At 43.1% G+C, this 18,031-nt stretch overlaps 1 protein-coding gene across 2 annotated transcripts in view; it reads left to right on the top strand.

Moving 5' to 3' along the window:
* LOC118366141 (copine-8) overlaps positions 1–18,031 on the top strand; it is a 109,750-nt gene that overhangs the window by 59,883 nt on the left and 31,836 nt on the right. For both annotated transcript variants that reach the window (XM_052491749.1, XM_035748578.2), the window contains 5 exons: positions 7,372–7,435; positions 7,787–7,890; positions 8,735–8,839; positions 10,928–10,969; positions 13,791–13,866. In XM_052491749.1, coding sequence (XP_052347709.1) covers positions 7,372–7,435; positions 7,787–7,890; positions 8,735–8,839; positions 10,928–10,969; positions 13,791–13,866 — 391 coding nt within the window. The remainder of the gene's footprint in view (positions 1–7,371; positions 7,436–7,786; positions 7,891–8,734; positions 8,840–10,927; positions 10,970–13,790; positions 13,867–18,031) is intronic.

Genomic DNA, 18,031 nt, shown 5'->3' with positions numbered 1-18,031 from the left:
CCCTAGTGCTCCCAGGTCAATAAAGTTTTTTGAAATAAAGAAGGGATAAATGGGTAAAACAGTAAAACCTTGGATAAGTACACACCCTGGATAGGAAGCTCAATCTACTACTCAAACAGTGTATTGAAGGTATTTCAAGAAGTACTTTAGCTATTTTCTACTAAATTATCCCTCAATTAACAAAAGGCTCCCCTCTTTTTTCAGTTTTTTTGTTAAATTGAAAACAGCTCTTGAGTTAAGTAAATTCTGCCGGAGCAATTTGCATGTCATTTCCATAATATTATCAATAAAATCTCTTTCCCCTGCAAAGGTAGTATTAATGTAATACAGGACATGAGGTTGTAGGAGACAAGAGAAAAGTTATATGGCTTTAATATAGACTGCTGTTGTGAGAAGGAGGGAGAGACAGAGACCGCAGCAATACCCTTTTCAAACTGCTGAGCCAAACCAAGCTGTACTGTGCTGGCCTTGTTACTAAAATACCTACATTGCTGGAACTGTGCTTGGAAAGATGTTTGAGGTTGTAGTAGTAGTGAGGACAGAAAATAATGTCTGCCTGACTATTTGTTGAGCGTACCCGGCTCCACCTGGGGGCGAAAGGGAGCCTCAGTTTAAATTTGTGCACCCAACCTTAGCCGACTCAGTTTAAATTTGTACCTATATAAAAATATTTAAAAAGTACAAGTGACAAGACAGGTTTGTGCCACCCCCCTAAAAAAATGAGCAGCACACTGGCCAGAGCATGCAGCTGTGTGTGTAGTCAATCAAATGTATTTATGAAGCCATTTTTGCATCAGCTGATGTCACAAGTGCTGTACAGAAACACAGCATAAGACCGCAAACTGCAAGCAATGTAGGTGTAGAAGCACGGTGGCTAGGAAAAACTCCCTAGAAAAGGCAGGAACCAGGCTCTGAGGGGTGGCCAGTCCTCTTCTGGCTGTGCTGGGTGGCAATTATAACAGTACATGGCCAAGATGTTCAAACGTTCATAGATGACCTGCAGGGTCAGATCATAATCACAGTGGTTGTAGAGGGTGCAACAGGTCAGCACCTCAGGAGTAAATGTCAGTTGGCTTTTCATAGCCGATCATTCAGAGTTAGAGACAGCAAGTGCGGTAGAGAGGGTGTCCAAAACAAGGTAGCACGTGCAGTGAACAGGTCAGGGTTCCATAGCCGCAGGCAGAACAGTTGAAACTGGAGCAGCAGCATTATCAGATGGACTGGGGACAGCAAGGAGTCATCAGGCCAGGTAGTCCTGAGACTATGGAAAGGCACTGGGGTGGTGGAAAGCCACTGGAGAAGTTAGGTATGACTAGGGCTGTTGCGTGGACCGTATTACCGCCACACCGGAGGTCACGAGTCATGAAGGCAGTCAAATTCCATGTGATGGTTTAGTCACGGTAATTAGGCTTCTTCTAGCTCTGCTGCTGTCATTAGTAGCCCAATGGTAGTCAGCACTTTAATGGTACTCAGCACTTTATTGTCCCTCTAATCACTCTGACATCAATGCAAATGTAATCGAAAGTCAGATCAAACACTTCATGAGCTCATGTTGAGGAACATTTCCGTAGGCTATGCAATTGCTTGAGAAAACAAAGTGATGGCCTCTACTAAAAAGAGGAGGATCCCATCAGCTTTCTTTTGGCTAGGCCTACTGTATTTATTTATTTCTCATTTATTTCATACCTGGCTGGCATGAAAATGAACCACGGGAAAAGCGTCCTCCATCCGCTATTTAAGTACATAGATAACATGTATTTTTTCCCTGCTGCCCCATTTCGATATAGGTGCATGATAATGGTCCATTCTACATCGAAACAAATTTCACACATACAGTGGCAGTAAAAAGTTGACACACCTACTCATTCAAGGGTTTTCTTTATTTTTTTACTATTTTCTACATTGAAGAATAATAGTGAAGACATCAAAACTATGAAATAACACATATGGAATCACGTACTAACCAAAGAATTGTTCAATAAATCAAAATGTTTTCTATATTTGAGATTCTTCAAAGTAGCCACCCTTTGCCTTGATGACAGCTTTGCACACTCTTGGCATTCCCTCAACCAGCATCACGAGGTATTCACCTGGAATGCATTTCGTTTAGCAGGTGTGCCTTGTTAAAAGTTCATGTGTGGCATTTTGTTCCTTCTTAATGCATTGAGACAGTCAGTTGTGTTGTGATAAGGTAGGGGTGGTATATAGAAGATAGCCCTATTTGGTAAAAAACCAAGTCCATATTATGGAAAGAACAGCACAAATAAGTAAAGAGAGATGACAGTCCATAATTACTTTAAGACATGAAGATCAGTCAAGACAGAAAATGTCAAGAACTTTGAAAGTTTCTTCAACTGCAGTAGCAAAAACCATCATGATGTAACTGGTTCTCATGAGGACCGCCACAGGAAAGGAAGACCCAGTTACCTCTGTTGCTGAGAATAAGTTCATGATAGTTACCAGCCTCAGAAATTGCACCCCAAATAAATGCTTATGAGTTCAAGCAACAGACACATCTCAACATCAACTGTTCAGAGGAGACGTGAATCAGGCCTTCATGGTCAAATTACTGCAAAGAAACCATGACTAAAGGACAACAATAAGAAGAAGAGACTTTGCCTCCCGGGTGGCGCAGTGGTTATTTTTGACATGCGTTTTTAGGGAATTTTTTGTTGTTATTCTGTCTCTCACTGTTCAAGTAAACCTACCATTAAAATTATAGACTGATAATTTCTTTGTCAGTGGGCAAACGTACAAAATCAGAAGGGGATTAAATACTTTTTTCCCTCACTGTATGTGGGAACTCCTTCAAGACTGTTGGAAAATCATTCCTCGTGAAGCTGGTTGAGAGAATGCCAGGACTGTGCAAAGCTGTCATCAAGGCAAAGGTTGGCTACTTTGACGTATCTAAAATATAAAACAGATTTTGATTTGTATAACACTTTTTTGGTTACTACATGATTCCATATGTGTTATTTCATAGTTTTGATGTATTCACTATAAAGAAAAATCCTGGAATGAGTAGGTGTGTCCAAACTTTTGGCTGGTATTGTATATTTGTAAATATTACCGTCCTCTTTGAAACACCAGCTCTGTGTAAATACATCCAAGACTTATTTGCGCCTCGACCTGTCTGCCTCCTGCTGAATATTTGTCCATACTACTGCTAGAAGTACCCTATTTTATGCGGCAGAGAGGCTACAGATGTCGAGCCATCCTGTCACTTCAATAGCATACAATTAGCTTGACCTCTTGAGTCTCTGCATTTGTACTTTTATTGTGGTTTGCCGATTTTCAACTGCCCCCTTAGTCACTTTATCCTGTCGCCGGGTCCGGTCTCCAGAGAATAAGACCCTCATTGTGTTGAGCTGAATCAGGGAAAGTAGCTCAACTGTGTTAAACTGGCTCATTTAAAAATGCCAGCCTTTCCAAGGCCTCACCTGCGTATCTCTACTGGGGGTGAAAAGAGTAGAATACACACTGTACATTGATTTCCCTGGCTCAGGATGTGTTGTCTAATGATAATTGTTATTCCCTTCAGGCCTCTCGTCTCTCCAAGGGGGAAGGGGAAGATAATTGCAGGCGCATCGTATGCTAATACCCCCCCCCCAGTAACGCCACAGGTTGCTAAGATTCTGCTTCTCTCTCTCCTGACACTGATTGCAAATCCATGTGTCTTGATTAGAAGTTTTCGAAGTGTTGATTCTGAATACACACAAACCAAGGAGGGGGTGGTGAAGGAGAACGAAAGAGAACGCGAGATAAAGGAGAAAGAGCGAGAGAAGGGGAGGGATGGATAGAGAGATGAGAAAAGAAGACACGTTTATGAGCAGAAGAGAGGTGAATGTGACCGAAAGAGCATTTACTTCTTAAAGGTGTTTATGATGATTCATTTTCACATATTCCATTAAAACCACTTAAGGATCTGCCCCTTTTTTTCAATGTTCACCTAAAATGACATACACAAATCTAACTGCCTGTAACTCAGGCCCTGAAGCAAGGAAATGCATATTCTTAGTACTATTTGAAAGGAAACACTTTGAAGTTTGTGGAAATGTGAAAAGAATGTAGGAGAATGTAACACAATAGATCTGGTAAAAAGATAATACAAAGAAATAAACCCAATTGTTCTTTGGGTATTTTTTTTTGTGCTATGATCTTTGAAATGCAAGAGAAAGGCCATAATGTGTTATCCCAGCCCAGGTGGCCACTGAGGGCAGCAGCATACAGTGGGGCAGAAAAGTATTTAGTCAGCCACCAATTGTGCAAGTTCTCCCACTTAAAAAGATGAGAGAGGCCTGTAATCTTCATCATAGGTACACTTCAACTATGACAGACAAAAATAGAGAAAAAAAATCCAGAAAATCACATTGTAGGATTTTTAATGAATGTAATTTGCAAATTATGGTGGAAAATAAGTATTTGGTCAATAACAAAAGTTTATCTTAATACTTTGTTATATACCCTTTGTTGGCAATGACAGAGGTGAAACGTTTTCTGGAAGTCTTCACAAGGTTTTCACACTGTTGCTGGTATTTTGACCCCACTGTATATGGACCTGTGCCATTCACTTTGAACTGTACTGTTTTTACAGTATGAGCAGATGCACTTGTTTTGAGATCAAAGCGAGAGCTGCATGTTGCGACGTGTGCACATTTGTTCATATCCTTTGCTAGTGAGTTATTAACCCAGTTCTAGATCATTTGTAGTTAGCAATGGGGGAGTACATTGGCTGCTACTGTAGTCTGAACGATAGAACGGCTATTTCCATGTTAAAATGAAATGGAATGCATTTTCTCCATAGTTTTTTATGGTAGGCCACTCTGGTAATTTTATTTAAAAAATGTATTTCACCTTTATTTAACTAGGTAGGCTAGTTGAGAACAAGTTCTCATTTACAACTGCGACCTGGCCAAGATAAAGCAAAGCTTCACCTAATGTAAGCCTACATTAGGATCAAATCACCACAGTAGCCTACTTAACCACTGTTAAAACTAACTTAGTGGGAACCAATATTGAATTGTAAAAGCCTGTTTATATTAAATAAAGTGTCCTTTAATATAGATCACATGTACAATTTCAATAAATCTGCATTTTGACATGTCACAGTTGTGTTCTGTGGGTATCACTGAGAAGACTGATGACCCAAGACCATAGAATAGGCTGTATTTTGCAATATGAATGTCAACACACACAGTAGGTTGACTGGTGAGCTAATGTGACTGTCAAAGTCCTGCAATAAGATTATTTACTAATATTTGTGTAAACTCTTCACAGTTGTGTTTGCGTGTCACTGAGTAGGCTGATATTCCATTTCATGGACCCAATATCCAAAGGTAAGGATGTACGTTGCAATGTGAATGTCAATATGCACAATGGGCTGGATAGTGAGGTGATTCCCCACAGCTACGACTCTTCATAGTTGGGTTCTGTGGGTATCACTGAGTAGGCTGATACCCCATTTCATGAAACCTGTCTTTTTGTGGACTGCATTCTTGCTTTACCTGCACTAACCCTATGCCTCCCCCATTATTAAATAGATTTGTCCCTATCCCTGCCACCCCCAAAGGCTTATTGGTACAGTAGGCCTTGCCAACCAACCCAGGAGGAGCTCTGTGTGCGAGTCCTCAGATGGCCATGGTCTTGTTTACTTGTTTGATCTATAGTCTGACTGACCCACTGAATTAGAAGTGATGGGATTGGACCGGAGCTTTGTTTAGCCTACTGTGTGGCCCCCGCATCAGTACACAGTCACCCGAACAAAGAGACTGCAGCGTGTGTCTTCTGGTGCAGCTCTGGTCTGCTTGCTTGCGTGCGCATGCGTGTGTTGCAAGAAAGACCGGGGGAGACCGAATAGAATAAAGGGATTTTTCAGGTTTTTTTTTTTCATTCAACCACTCCTATTGTAATAAGGATAGGGAGGAGCCAGTTCAGCTGATGTTCAGTGTCGTTCATGGGGGTCGTATTATGGCAGCAGATCTGAATTGTGCTGATCTGGTTAGTCGGGGAGCAATTGTGCGAACGCTTGTTGTCCGTTCCAAATGGCACCCTATTCCCTAAGTGAGGCACTCCTTTTGTCCAGACCCATATGGGCCCTGGTCAAAAGTAGTGTACTCTATTAATGGATGAGAGAGGTCTTGTGGAACACTGTCTGAATCCTATTTCTGTGTGTCATCCTGTTATTAACATGTCTACGGCGGGATTTTAAATTCTCATTTTTTGGGGGCATTCTAAGATTAGAACAGAACATTCACAATCAAGCTTCTCTGTAAAAGTGGCTGGGCCTGTGTTCATATACCATATCAGTGAAGGCCTAATGTGCTGATCTAGGATCAGTGTGAAAATGCTCCCAAGTGTGAAGTTCAGTTATTCCTCTCACAATTACTCTTGCTACACTGGCCATATGGAACATAATCCTAATGTGTCTTCATTTTGTTTCTTACATAATTGCAATGAGGAGAATGGGTCGATTTCATGGTGGAGGGAGTGGAAGGGAAAACTGGACAGCACAAATTACCTAGTTGAAATGTCAGAGCGAGGGGAGAGAGAAACATTTACATTTTCCTTCTTTTGCAATTTTACTCCCATCCTTCAGAAGAGGTAGGCTATTGGTTTCTGGGTTAAAAACAGATAGCTGTTCTTCTCAATTTAAAGCACTGATATAAAAAACCCATCCGGATCCATGTCCTTTTGGTAGGTCTATCAGCTCTCTCCTTCAGTCTTGCTGGCTAAGTAAAGGGGACTTGTATTACTCTTAGGCTGGGCTCCTCGACCCCAATTCCAGGCTGCCCAAATGACTGCCTGCGTACACTTCTGCAAGGTGGGCCTGGCTAGTGCTATGACAGCACTAGTCATCAGCATCTTGAAGATGACTCTCTTTCTCAGAATTTAAGCCTCAGTGGTTCCGTTTTTTAAAGTGTATTTTGTCCTTTGACAGGACTTGGACATCGTTTCTTGGAGGGATGGTGGATGTGTTGTCAAAGGGGCCTGTGTAAGTTTGGTGCGTTGGTTGTAGTGTGTTGGACGGAACCTGGATAAACGGTGTCTCGCTTTCTGCTGACCGTCGGGTCAGGGAAGGCTTAAGGGAAGGTGCACAGACAAACACACACACACACACACACACACACACACTGGCCTCTCTGTACAGGGGTACAAACCTGCTCTCTCGCTCTCTCTAAGGTCAACTTGTATCGCATGGCTTTCGAGGTGTTTTGGGACACTCCCTCAAGTTCTCCGTGGCATGATGGGAGCGGTTTGTTATGACAGAGGAACCTTCACAGACATCACCGTTACCGGGTTTCCGTTAGACCCTACTGCCCATATAGTCCATTAGTGTACCAATGAATGGTGTCTCTGTTTTGTCTTCAACAGGGGCCTTCCTGGAAAGAAGTGTGGAGACATCATTGTTAAGGCAGAAGAGATGGGAAACTGCAGGGTGAGTTGTGATGGCAGGGGATATGGTGGGGAAGGGGAGTTTTGGGCTGCATCCCATTCCAAAAAAAGCTGACTGCCCTTGTTAACTCCCCAAACCAAACATCATACCCACATAAGGACAGCATCAATCAATAAACACTTTGCCATGGCATATACATGCAATTGGCATGGATCTACTATCATATCTCTCACCTTGATGCTGAGTGGAGTTGCCGTGTCCTGTAATGTCACTGTTGACTGATCAGCATGAATGTCTGCATCTACTATCAGAAGTCTCTCGCCAGTATCTGCAGTGAATAGTGAGCTGTGCTGTCAGTTTCATCAGTCTCAATGTCTCTCTCTGTTACTTTAGGAGTCGGTGATGATGCAGTTCTGTGGGAATAAACTGGACAAGAAAGATTTCTTCGGCAAGTCGGACCCTTTCCTCGTCTTCTACCGCAGCAATGAAGATGGAACGTGAGTATCCTTGACCGACCCCTTCTTCAGATCCTCTCCTCCATTTCTATTCCATCCATCAGTCTTTCCATTGAATTCCTGTGTGTGTGTTACAGCCTACAGGGTCTTCTCTCTCTCTCATCAGCACGTATCTGAGGGGTCAGATAAGCAGGTCTACTCCTCTGAGGAGAGGCTTTATTACACACACACACACACCTGTTATAGCCGGCAGAGCCGAGAGGAGATGGGAGAGCTCCCTATTGCCCCACTGGCCTCTCTGTACAGTGGTCAAACATCTCTCTCTCTGTCTCTCTGTCTCTGTGTGTGTGTGTCAGTTAATGGATGATGATGCTCTCTGAACTCACTGCACTATATTCACATTAAAACCATTTACTCTTGCGGTGAATGATGATTATACTGAGTATTCCTCAGTTGATGGTAATTGCTCTAAGAACTGAAAGAGTTTTTTTCTTTGTGCAGGTCATCATGATGACATTTTTTATTTTTTATCGCTCTATATTTTTGACAAAGTACGGAAAATAGGAATCAATATCTTTTTAGGTTTGTATCACTAAGTGTGTGTGATTTATCTTCTTGGAGGGGAAGAAAGATCTGAAGGAGCTGAGGGTCAAAGAGACGTTTAAACTTGAGGGAAATCTGGAGAAAAGCAGAGGAAGATGGTCTGTGTCGCTAACTCTAACTTTGCACAGACACTCTGAGGGAATGAGAGGGAGAGAGAGTGAGAGAGTGTGGGATGTGGGAATAAATAGAGGGCGATAGAGAGGAACAGTGAAAGGAATATTGTCAAGTGATTGACTGATCCATTGATCATTGTATGGCTTGTCTTGTCTCTGTGTTTCCCCAGGTTCACAACCTGCCATAAGACAGAGGTGGTGAAGAACACACTAAACCCAGTGTGGCAGGCCTTCAAGATACCCGTCAGAGCACTCTGCAACGGAGACTACGACAGGTCAGCGTGTGTGTGTGCGTGTGCGTGTGCGTGCGCGTGTGCGTGCGTGCGTGCGTGCGTGCGGGTGGGTGGGTGGTTTGGCCAGAAAGATTAGACTGGCATTTATTGGTTTGTGGAAGTGTGTGAGGGCCATGGTGATCATCTTTTTTTTTTCAACAATTTGAGTGCTTTGTAAAAATGATTTGGTGACAGGATCTAATCTGCAAGAGGAGAAAACAGTTTTTTTTAGATGGACACCATTTTGTAAGAATCACCGTGCATGTATGGTGATTCCTTGGTTGCTAAGGTTGCTGTGAACCTATTAAATGCAAATAGAAGTTATTATAATGAACTCGAACAGAGAAATGAATGCTTGGTCTGCTTATTAATAGCCTTCCTCTCTGCAATCATCATTCTCCCTCAGTGGAGTAGTCAATTCACATGCCTGACTGACAGACAGTTGTCACGTCCACACTCCGATGCATTGGCCCTTAAATCCAGGGTGTAAGAAGATGCAATAGTTTGGTATCGAGTGAGTGTGTGTTTGATATCGAGTGAGTGTGTGTTTGATATCGAGTGAGTGTGTGTTTGATATCGAGTGAGTGTGTGTTTTATATCGAGTGAGTGTGTGTTTGCTATCGAGTGAGTGTGTGTATAGGATCTGCAATCCCATCTCAGAGATTGTGTTTGTATTCATCTCCAGTTGTCAGCGGGCTTGTTTGCCAGTGATAAGGCACAAATCCCCAGATGGATGGTCTGAGCTTGTCAGGCTGCATTGATTGGAGCAGAGCTGGGCCCTGACTCTCTCTGAGTTGTTAGGAGGTTAGTTAGAGAGAGCTCATTGTTATCAGTGTGTGGGGAGCCAAGGAAGAACAGAAAGGAATGCTTACACACACACACACACTCATATATATTGATTTACGCACTTGCACGCCCGCACACACACACACACAGTGAGAGTGCGAGTCTCTGGGGGTCTGGGATGAGAGATAAGGTAGAACGCTAACAATGGAGAGCTGTGTGTCCCCCTGCTGATAGTACCACCGCTGATAGACTCTTGTTAGAGACACACACTCCCACGCACACACACACGCATACCTACTTCTCCCTCCACCCCAGGGACTACAGAAGAAGCAGCAAACCCATTGTCTGTCCTGTCAACTCGTCGCTCCTGTTGTCTTCAGAGCATCGTTGGGTTGTGCTTCAATACAGTAAAGGTCTTCCAATGAGGTAGTTAATAAATTCCACTGACGTTAATATGAGCTGTCGTCCCCCGTGCTGTCCTCCTGCACAGTAGGTGTGCTTCCCAAATGGCACCCTACTCCAAAGTGTACTACTTTTGACCGGAGCCCATGGGCCCTGCTCAAAAGTAGTTCATAACAAATGGAATAGGATGCCATTTGGGAGGCAGTGCAGGACTACCTCCCTCAAGTCCCGGGGGTGTTTCTGGTTGATTACTACAGGGATGGATGGCTTTATCTCCTCAGCCTTTCTTTCAGTCAGCTTAGATGGATGGTGATGGGCTCATCCTTCACTCCATTTAGGAGGAGGCTGAGCAGAGTGCGCGTTTCTGTATCTGTCTTTGTGGTCTGACAATGCCGGAGTGTGCCTCCTCTTATCATCGTACCCCTTTTTACGACCCCTTTCAGGAAACTCATTAACCTGTGACTTCTGACCCGGTGGTGATCTATAACTAATGATTACTTTTTCATCTAAGCAGCTGTTCATTATGTTCTTTCTTTTTTTTTTCCCCTCTGAAAAGTGAGGTGAAATTGGTGCTGGGTGAAATACGCACAGCCACGGTCAGCTACTTATCTCTTGGTGATGGAGAATGGCCACTAGTTATGGGAAAACGATTCTTCAGTTTGAGGGGATGGGTGATGGTGGAAGAGCACTGCTTTTCTCTCTCTAACGTTCGCTATTTTGGAAACCAATTATAGACATGATATAGATTACTGTAAACTATCCTCCTTCAGTATACTGTACATTTGATCTTGAAACTAGTTTGGGGGGAATGTACAGTGTCATGATCATAGTTTGTGCTCATAATTGGCCTGTTAAAACAAAATAAATATTTTTCTAATATATTGTTATTTTCCACCCTACTAGAACGATCAAGATAGAATGCTACGACTGGGACAGAGATGGAAGGTAATTTCATTTGAATCTTAACTGAAAAGCACCTTCATTAGCATGATGTAATCACTGTGTTATTTCAATGATGCCACTTTAAGTAGTCCTAATCTATATTTCTAGAAGGTAAGGAAGCTGTGTTGGATGCTGACTCATTCAACACAGGTTGACATGTCGTTATTGAAGTGGGGTAATTGGATTGGCTATAAACATAGAGGCGGGGCCAAGGGCGGAGCAGCAGTAGAGCGTCATCATTTCATATTATGGGTTTAGTGGGCAAGGTTATTGCAATGGGGGTATTTCTTTACACCATACTCTCACTCCCTCTCTCATTTCCTCTTTATACCTGTCAGCATTGTCAAGTGTTACCAAACATCTCTTTGATTCCAAATTCACTTTATTTAAAAAAAGTTGTCCATGTCCTGAGGCAGCAAATTATCCCCAAGCCTCAGGACCTGGATGACTTGCCTTAATAGAAGGAACCATGAATTCTGCTCTGTATCAGAGAATTCTACAGTAGAATGTCAGGCCATCTGTCTGTGAGCTGAAGCGCAGCTGGGTCATGCAGCAAGACAATGATACAAAACGCACAATCAAGTCTACATGAAAATGTCTTAAAAAGCAACATATTTGAAGTTTTGAATTGGCCTAGTCAAAGTTCAGACTTAATCCCAATTGAGATGTTGTGACAGGACATGAAATGAGCAGTTCATGCTTGAAAACCCCAAAATGTTGCTGAGTTAAAGCAGTTCTGCATGTAAGAGTGGGTCAAAATTCCTCCATAGAGATGAGAGCCTAATAAGCAACTACAGGAAGAATTTGGTTGGAGTCATTGCAGCTAAAGGTGGCACAACCAGTTATTGCGTGTAAGGGGGAAATTACTTGTTCACACAGGAAATTGGGTGTTGCATAACTTTGTTAATAAAAAATAAAGTTTAAAAAAATATTTGTAAACCTCAGGTTCCCTTTATCTAATATTAGGTTTTTGCTGAAGATCTGATAACATCCAGTATCAAAAATAGAGAAAATCAGAAAGGGGGCAAATACTTTTCATGGCACTATACTTTTGTTTTCATGCTAGTGAGGGCCGAGAATCCACTCTCACATAGGTTGCAAAGGGCATCAGTGTCTTATCAGCGCTATTTGCCAAGGCAGGATACTCTGATCGCAGCCCAATCCAGAAATCTGTCAGTGGCTTCTGATTTAAATTACATGTTCACAGACCCGCTTGTTGCAATTTCGATGAGGCTCTTTTGTTCAGATATCGGTAAGTGGACTGGAGGCAGGGAATGAAAGGGATAACGAATCCAGTTGTTTGTGTCATCCGTTTTGGGAAAGTACCTGTGTAATTGCACACCCAACTCTCTCAGGTTCTTCGCTATATCAGATTTGACATGGTCCGTAAGCTTGATTTCATTAGCATACAAAACATTATACAATGATGGGAGGACCTGTGTTGTCCTTGTTAATGTAGACAGAACAGCTCCAACTTCTTAATCACAGACTCAATTTTGTCCCGCACATTGAATATAGTTGTGGAGAATCCCTGTAATCATAGATTCAGATCATTCAGTCGAGAAAGAATGTCACCCAGATAGGCCAGTCGTGTGAGAAACTCGTCATCATGCAAGCGGTCAGACAAGTGAAAATTATGGTCAGTAAAGAAAACTTTAAGCTTGTCTCTCAATTTAAAAAATGTGTCAATACTTTGTCCTTTGACACTTTGTCCTTTGCCCATGTCATTGCATAATGCAGAAAATACACGAGCGTTTGAGAGGCCTTGCTTTAACAGTTAACCATTTTCACTGTAGTGTCCAAAACATATTTCAAGCTGTCAGGCATTCCCTTGGCAGCAGGAGCCTCTCTGTGGATGCTGCAGTGTACCAAACTCCACTACTACTACCACTCCACTATGTCTCCCCTGTCATGGCTTTTGCACCATGAGTACAGATACCAACACATTTTGACCATCAAGGTCATTTGATGTCACAAAGCTGTCCAGTTCTTTAAAAATATCCTTTGACCCTCCATAAACGTAACAGACATATACCAGGAGCTGTGCCAGGCCGGCCACCTCTGTTGACTCATCCAGCTGTAAACGCATAATTGTTTTTAAACATCTTCTGGAATGTCACTGATGCGTAGTGAAACAGTGTTGTTTGATGAAGACATTGTCTGTATAGTTTTTGGCCTTTTCCCCCAGCATTGGTCCTAGCCATATCCGCGGCAGCAGGAAGACTGAAGTCCTCCAAAATAGAATGGGGCTTGCCTGTCCTAGCCACTCGGTTGCTCACCATATAAGACGCTTTTAGCCCCTTCATATGAATGGTATCTGTTGCTTTCATGTCTTACTACTCGAAAGTCATCTTTGTTCTCGCTCAAAAAAACTCTTGTGGCGTATTTTTCAAATTGTCATGTTTCGTTTCTAAATGTCTGCGCAAGAGTGAAGGTTTTCTGCAAGAGAGTAACGGTTAAGGTGATTGGATGTTAATTATTTGACTAGACTACCTGTATTTGACCTGTGGTGTTATTTCACAGAATTTTATCTTTGGCAGTGAAACGAGGCTACTTAGGCGAGGGGAGAAAAAAACCTCACCCAAATGCATAGCCCCGTTGGAAAATATAAATGTATTGTTTGAAAATGTGAAGCGAAAACAAAATATATAATCATCTATGTCTTTACCCAAAAAATGTGACTTTTATTTGGCGTTCCCCCCGACGGCATTGCGTGTACCCCTACACTAGACTATCTGGAGAGGGGTTGACTTTATAATGTGTGAGTTGTGTATTTGAAATGCTATGATTATACTAATGATTGTTTTGTGCGTTGTGTCCTAAGCCATGACTTCATAGGAGAGTTCACTACCAGCTACAGAGAGCTATCCAGAGGCCAGTCCCAGTTCAACGTGTATGAGGTAAGTAAGTGTGTGTGTGTGTGTGTGTGTGTGTGTGTGTGTGTGTGTGTGTGTGTGTGTGTGTGTCTACATGTGTGCATGTGTCATGTTTATATATGTATGTGTGCTTGGTGGAATGGGATATTATTTATCTCTATTCTCTTAACGTCACTCACCTACACGGAAGCACATTTAGTAAATCACCTCTGGAGCGATTCGTCATGGCATTTCTCATTGAATTTTAATTAACGGAGTTTGACGTAAAGTGAGGAAATGTTGATGGATGGCCAGCCTCCACACTCCGTCTCCTAAGATAAGACTGAACAGTTGTTCATTAACAAACAATATTCTGAGTGGGAACCACACAGGGGGACCCTTATTTTAAGTAGTTTGTGTTTGTCTAATGGGAGAAGGAAGACACACAGACACACACTGTGATTGTGTGTTGTCATTCCAGATGCTGGCACTGGGACATGAGAATCTATCATTTCCCAAGTCACAGCTCTTGGGTCCTCACATATTCTCTGGTTCGTTTTGTTCCTTCGCTGTAAATTGTACAATTTAGGAGAGGAGGTTCCACATCACTGCTGTCTGTGTATGTGTTCCTTCTTCCCTTAACCATCTGTCCAGCTGTTTAACAGTCATCACCCAATGCCCAGGATGGGGCCCGATCTGTTGTACACACACACACACACTGCTTATGGTTGTCCATCGTGCCCAACGATCACCATCTTCTCCTTTACTTGTGAAACACACACGCCGCTTGTGAGAAGCCCCTGTCTCCCTGGTCCTCTCTGTCTTATCTGTTGACTTGATGTGACATCTACTCTTGCCAGAGTAGTTACTGAACACAAGGAAAACCAAGTGTCACTGTCCTTGTCTGTGTATTTTTTTATGGGCGTGCATGCACAACCGTGGAGGGCGCGATAATATCCATTCTATTTTACAAGCCAGATGCAATAAAACAGCTGGCCTCCCCTTCAAAGGCAAATGTGCCCTTCCTTACTTATTCCCTCCAATCTCCACCAAGGATGCAGAGGGTTGTAAATCCTGTGTAAATTGGGCTGTGTCCCAAATAGCACCCTCTTCCTTTATTCGCCGTATTCTGGAACGTTACAGTGATGGTGGCGAGTTGGTTGCAATTGTGTTTCTATTTCCGGCAACGTTCCCGTGACGCTAGCGCATGCAAAAGTGGTACTTTTAAAGCAATTCAAATTGCATTGGTCACATACACATGGTTAGCAGATGCTAGTGTAGTGAAATGCTTGTGCTTCTAGTTGACAGTGCAGCAATATCTAACAAGTAATCTAACAATTCCACAAAAGAGACCTAATACACACAATCTAAGTAAAGGAATGGAATAAGAATATATAAATATATGGATGAGTAATGGCCGAGCAGCATAGGCAAGATGCAATAGATGGTATAAAATACAGTGTATACATATGAGATGAGTAATGCAAGATATGTAACCATTATTAAAGTGGCATTGTTAACGTGACTAGTGATCTATTTATTAAAGTGGCCAATGATTTCAAGTCTATGTAGGCCGCAGCCTCTCTGTGTTAGTGATGGCTGTTAAACAGTCAGAGATAGAAGCTATTTTTCAGTCTCTCGGTCCCAGCTTTGATGCACCTGTACTGACCTCTCCTTCTGGATAATAGCGGGGTGAACAGGCAGTGGCTCGGGTGGTTTTTGTCCTTGATGATCTTTATGGCCTTCCTGTGACATCGGGTGATGTAGGTGTCCAGGAGGGCAGGTAGTTTGCCCCCGGTGATGTGTTGTGCAGACCACGCCACTCTCTGGAGAGCCCTGCGGTTATGGGCTGTGCAGTTGCCATACCCGGCGGTGATGGAGCCCGGCGGGATGCTCTCAATTGTGCATCTGTAAAAGTTTGAGGGTTTTAGGTGACAAACCTGACTAACCTGTGTCTGTATGTAGCCTCGCTAATTTTATAGCCTCGCTATTGTATATAGCCTGTCTTTTTACTGTTGTTTTATTTCTTTACCTATTGTTCACCTAATACCTTTTTTTGCACTATTGGTTAGAGCATTTCACTATAAGGTGACAAATAAACTTTGATTTGATTTGAAACCAAATTTATTCAGCCTCCTGAGGTTGAAGAGGCACTGTTGCGCCTTCACCACACTCTCTGTGTGGTGGGACTATTTCAGTTTGTCCGTGATGTGTACACTGAGGAACTTAACATTCCACCTTCTCCACTGCAGTCCTGTCGATGTGGATGGTGTTGCTCCCTCTGCTGTTTCCTGAAGTCCACAATAATTTTCTTTGTTATGTTGATGTTGAGTGAGAGGTTGTTTTCCTGACACCACACTTCGAGTGCCCTCACCTCCTCCCTATAGGCTGTCTCGTCGTCGTTGGTAATCAAGCCTACTACTGTTGTGTCGTCTACAAACTTGATGATTGTGTTGGAGGCGTGCGTGGCCATGCAGTCATGGGTGAACAGGGAGTACAGGAGGGGGCTGAGCACGCACCCTTGTGGGGCTCCAGTGTTGAGGATTAGTGAATTGGGGATTTTGTTTCCTACCTTCACCACCTGGGGGCAGCCCGTCAAGAAGTCCAAGACCTAATTGCACAGGGTGGGGTTCAGACCCAGGGCCTCATGCTTGATGATGACCTTGGAGGGTACTATGGTGTTGAATCCTGAGCTTGTAGTCAATGAACAACATTCTTACATAGGTATTCCTCTTGTTCAGATAGGATAGGGCATTGTGCAGTGTGATGGCGATTGCATCGTCTGTGGACCTATTGGGGCGGTACGCAAATTGAAGTGCATCTAGGGTGACAGGAAAGGTGGAGGTGATATGATCCTTGACTAGTCTCTCAAAGCACTTCATGATGACAGAAGTGAGTGCTATTGGGCGATAGTCATTTAGTTCAGTTACCGTTGCCTTCTTGGGTACGGGAACAATGGTGGCCATTGTGAAGCATGTGGGGACAGCAGACTGGGACGGGGTGAGATTGAATATGTACGTAAACTCACCAGCTGTGTTGAGAGCTTGATGGGTTTACACTGACAGAGCCACGCAAAGTCCTAAAATCGATCAACATGACAAGCATTATATGTTCAGTGCGAGGCTGTCACCAAAATTGGATGTAAAGGAGGACGTTTTTAGAACAGCAATATTTTTTAACACCAACCTCTATGTCGATCTGAACGTACCTTTGGAGCCTCATACGGCCTGCATCCCCCTTGGCTTGGCTACGATGCGCCACTCGTGAAGAAGTGTTGTGGGTTGGTCAGGCAGTCATCAGTGACGGGTATGCCAAATGCTTGAACACTTTGCCTGCTCTCATTTTGTCTCTCCATTTGCCACCGAGCTTTACTTCCTGACTGATGTCTTGATGTTGCTTCAATATATCCACATATTCCCCCCCCCCTGATACCATCTATTTTGTGAAGTGCACCAGTCCCTCCTGCAACAAAGCACCCTCACAACATGATGCTGCCACCCCCGTGCTTCAAGGTTGGGATGGTGTTCTTCGGCTTGCAAGTCTCCCCCTTTTTCCTCCAAACATAACGGCGATCGTTATGGCCAAACAGCTATATTTTTGTTTCATCAGACCAGAGGAAATTTCTCCAAAAAGTACGATCTTTGTCCTCATGTGCAGTTGCAAACTGTAGTCCGGCTTTTTTATGGCGGTTTTGGAGGACTGGGTTCTTCCTTGCTGAGTGGCCTTTCATGTTATGTCGATATAGGACTCTTTTTACTGTGGATATAGATACTTTTATACCTGTTTCCTCCAGCATCTTCACAAGGTCTTTTGTTGTTGTTCTGGGATTGATGAACACTTTTCGCAAAGTACGTTCATCTCTAGGAGACGGAGCATGTCTCCTTCCTGAGCGGTATGACAGCTGACGTGGTGTCTATACTTGCGTACTATTGTTTGTACAGATGAACGTGGTACCTTCTGGTGGTTGGAAATTGCTCCCAAGGATGAACCAGACTTGTGTTTTTTCTGAGGTCTTGGCTGATTTCTTTTGATTTCCCCATGATGTCAAGCAAAGAGGCACTGAGTTTGAAGCTAGGTCTTGAAATACATCCTCAGAAAAATCTCCAAATGACTCAAATGATGTCAATTAGCCTATCAGAAGCTTCTAAAGCCATGACGTCATTTTCCAAGCTGTTTAAAGCCACAGTCAACTTAGTGTATGTAAACTTCT

This window comes from Oncorhynchus keta, chromosome 33 (assembly GCF_023373465.1).
Source record: "Oncorhynchus keta strain PuntledgeMale-10-30-2019 chromosome 33, Oket_V2, whole genome shotgun sequence".
NCBI classification, from domain to species: domain Eukaryota; kingdom Metazoa; phylum Chordata; class Actinopteri; order Salmoniformes; family Salmonidae; genus Oncorhynchus; species Oncorhynchus keta.
This window is presented reverse-complemented; position numbering and strand designations above follow the sequence as displayed.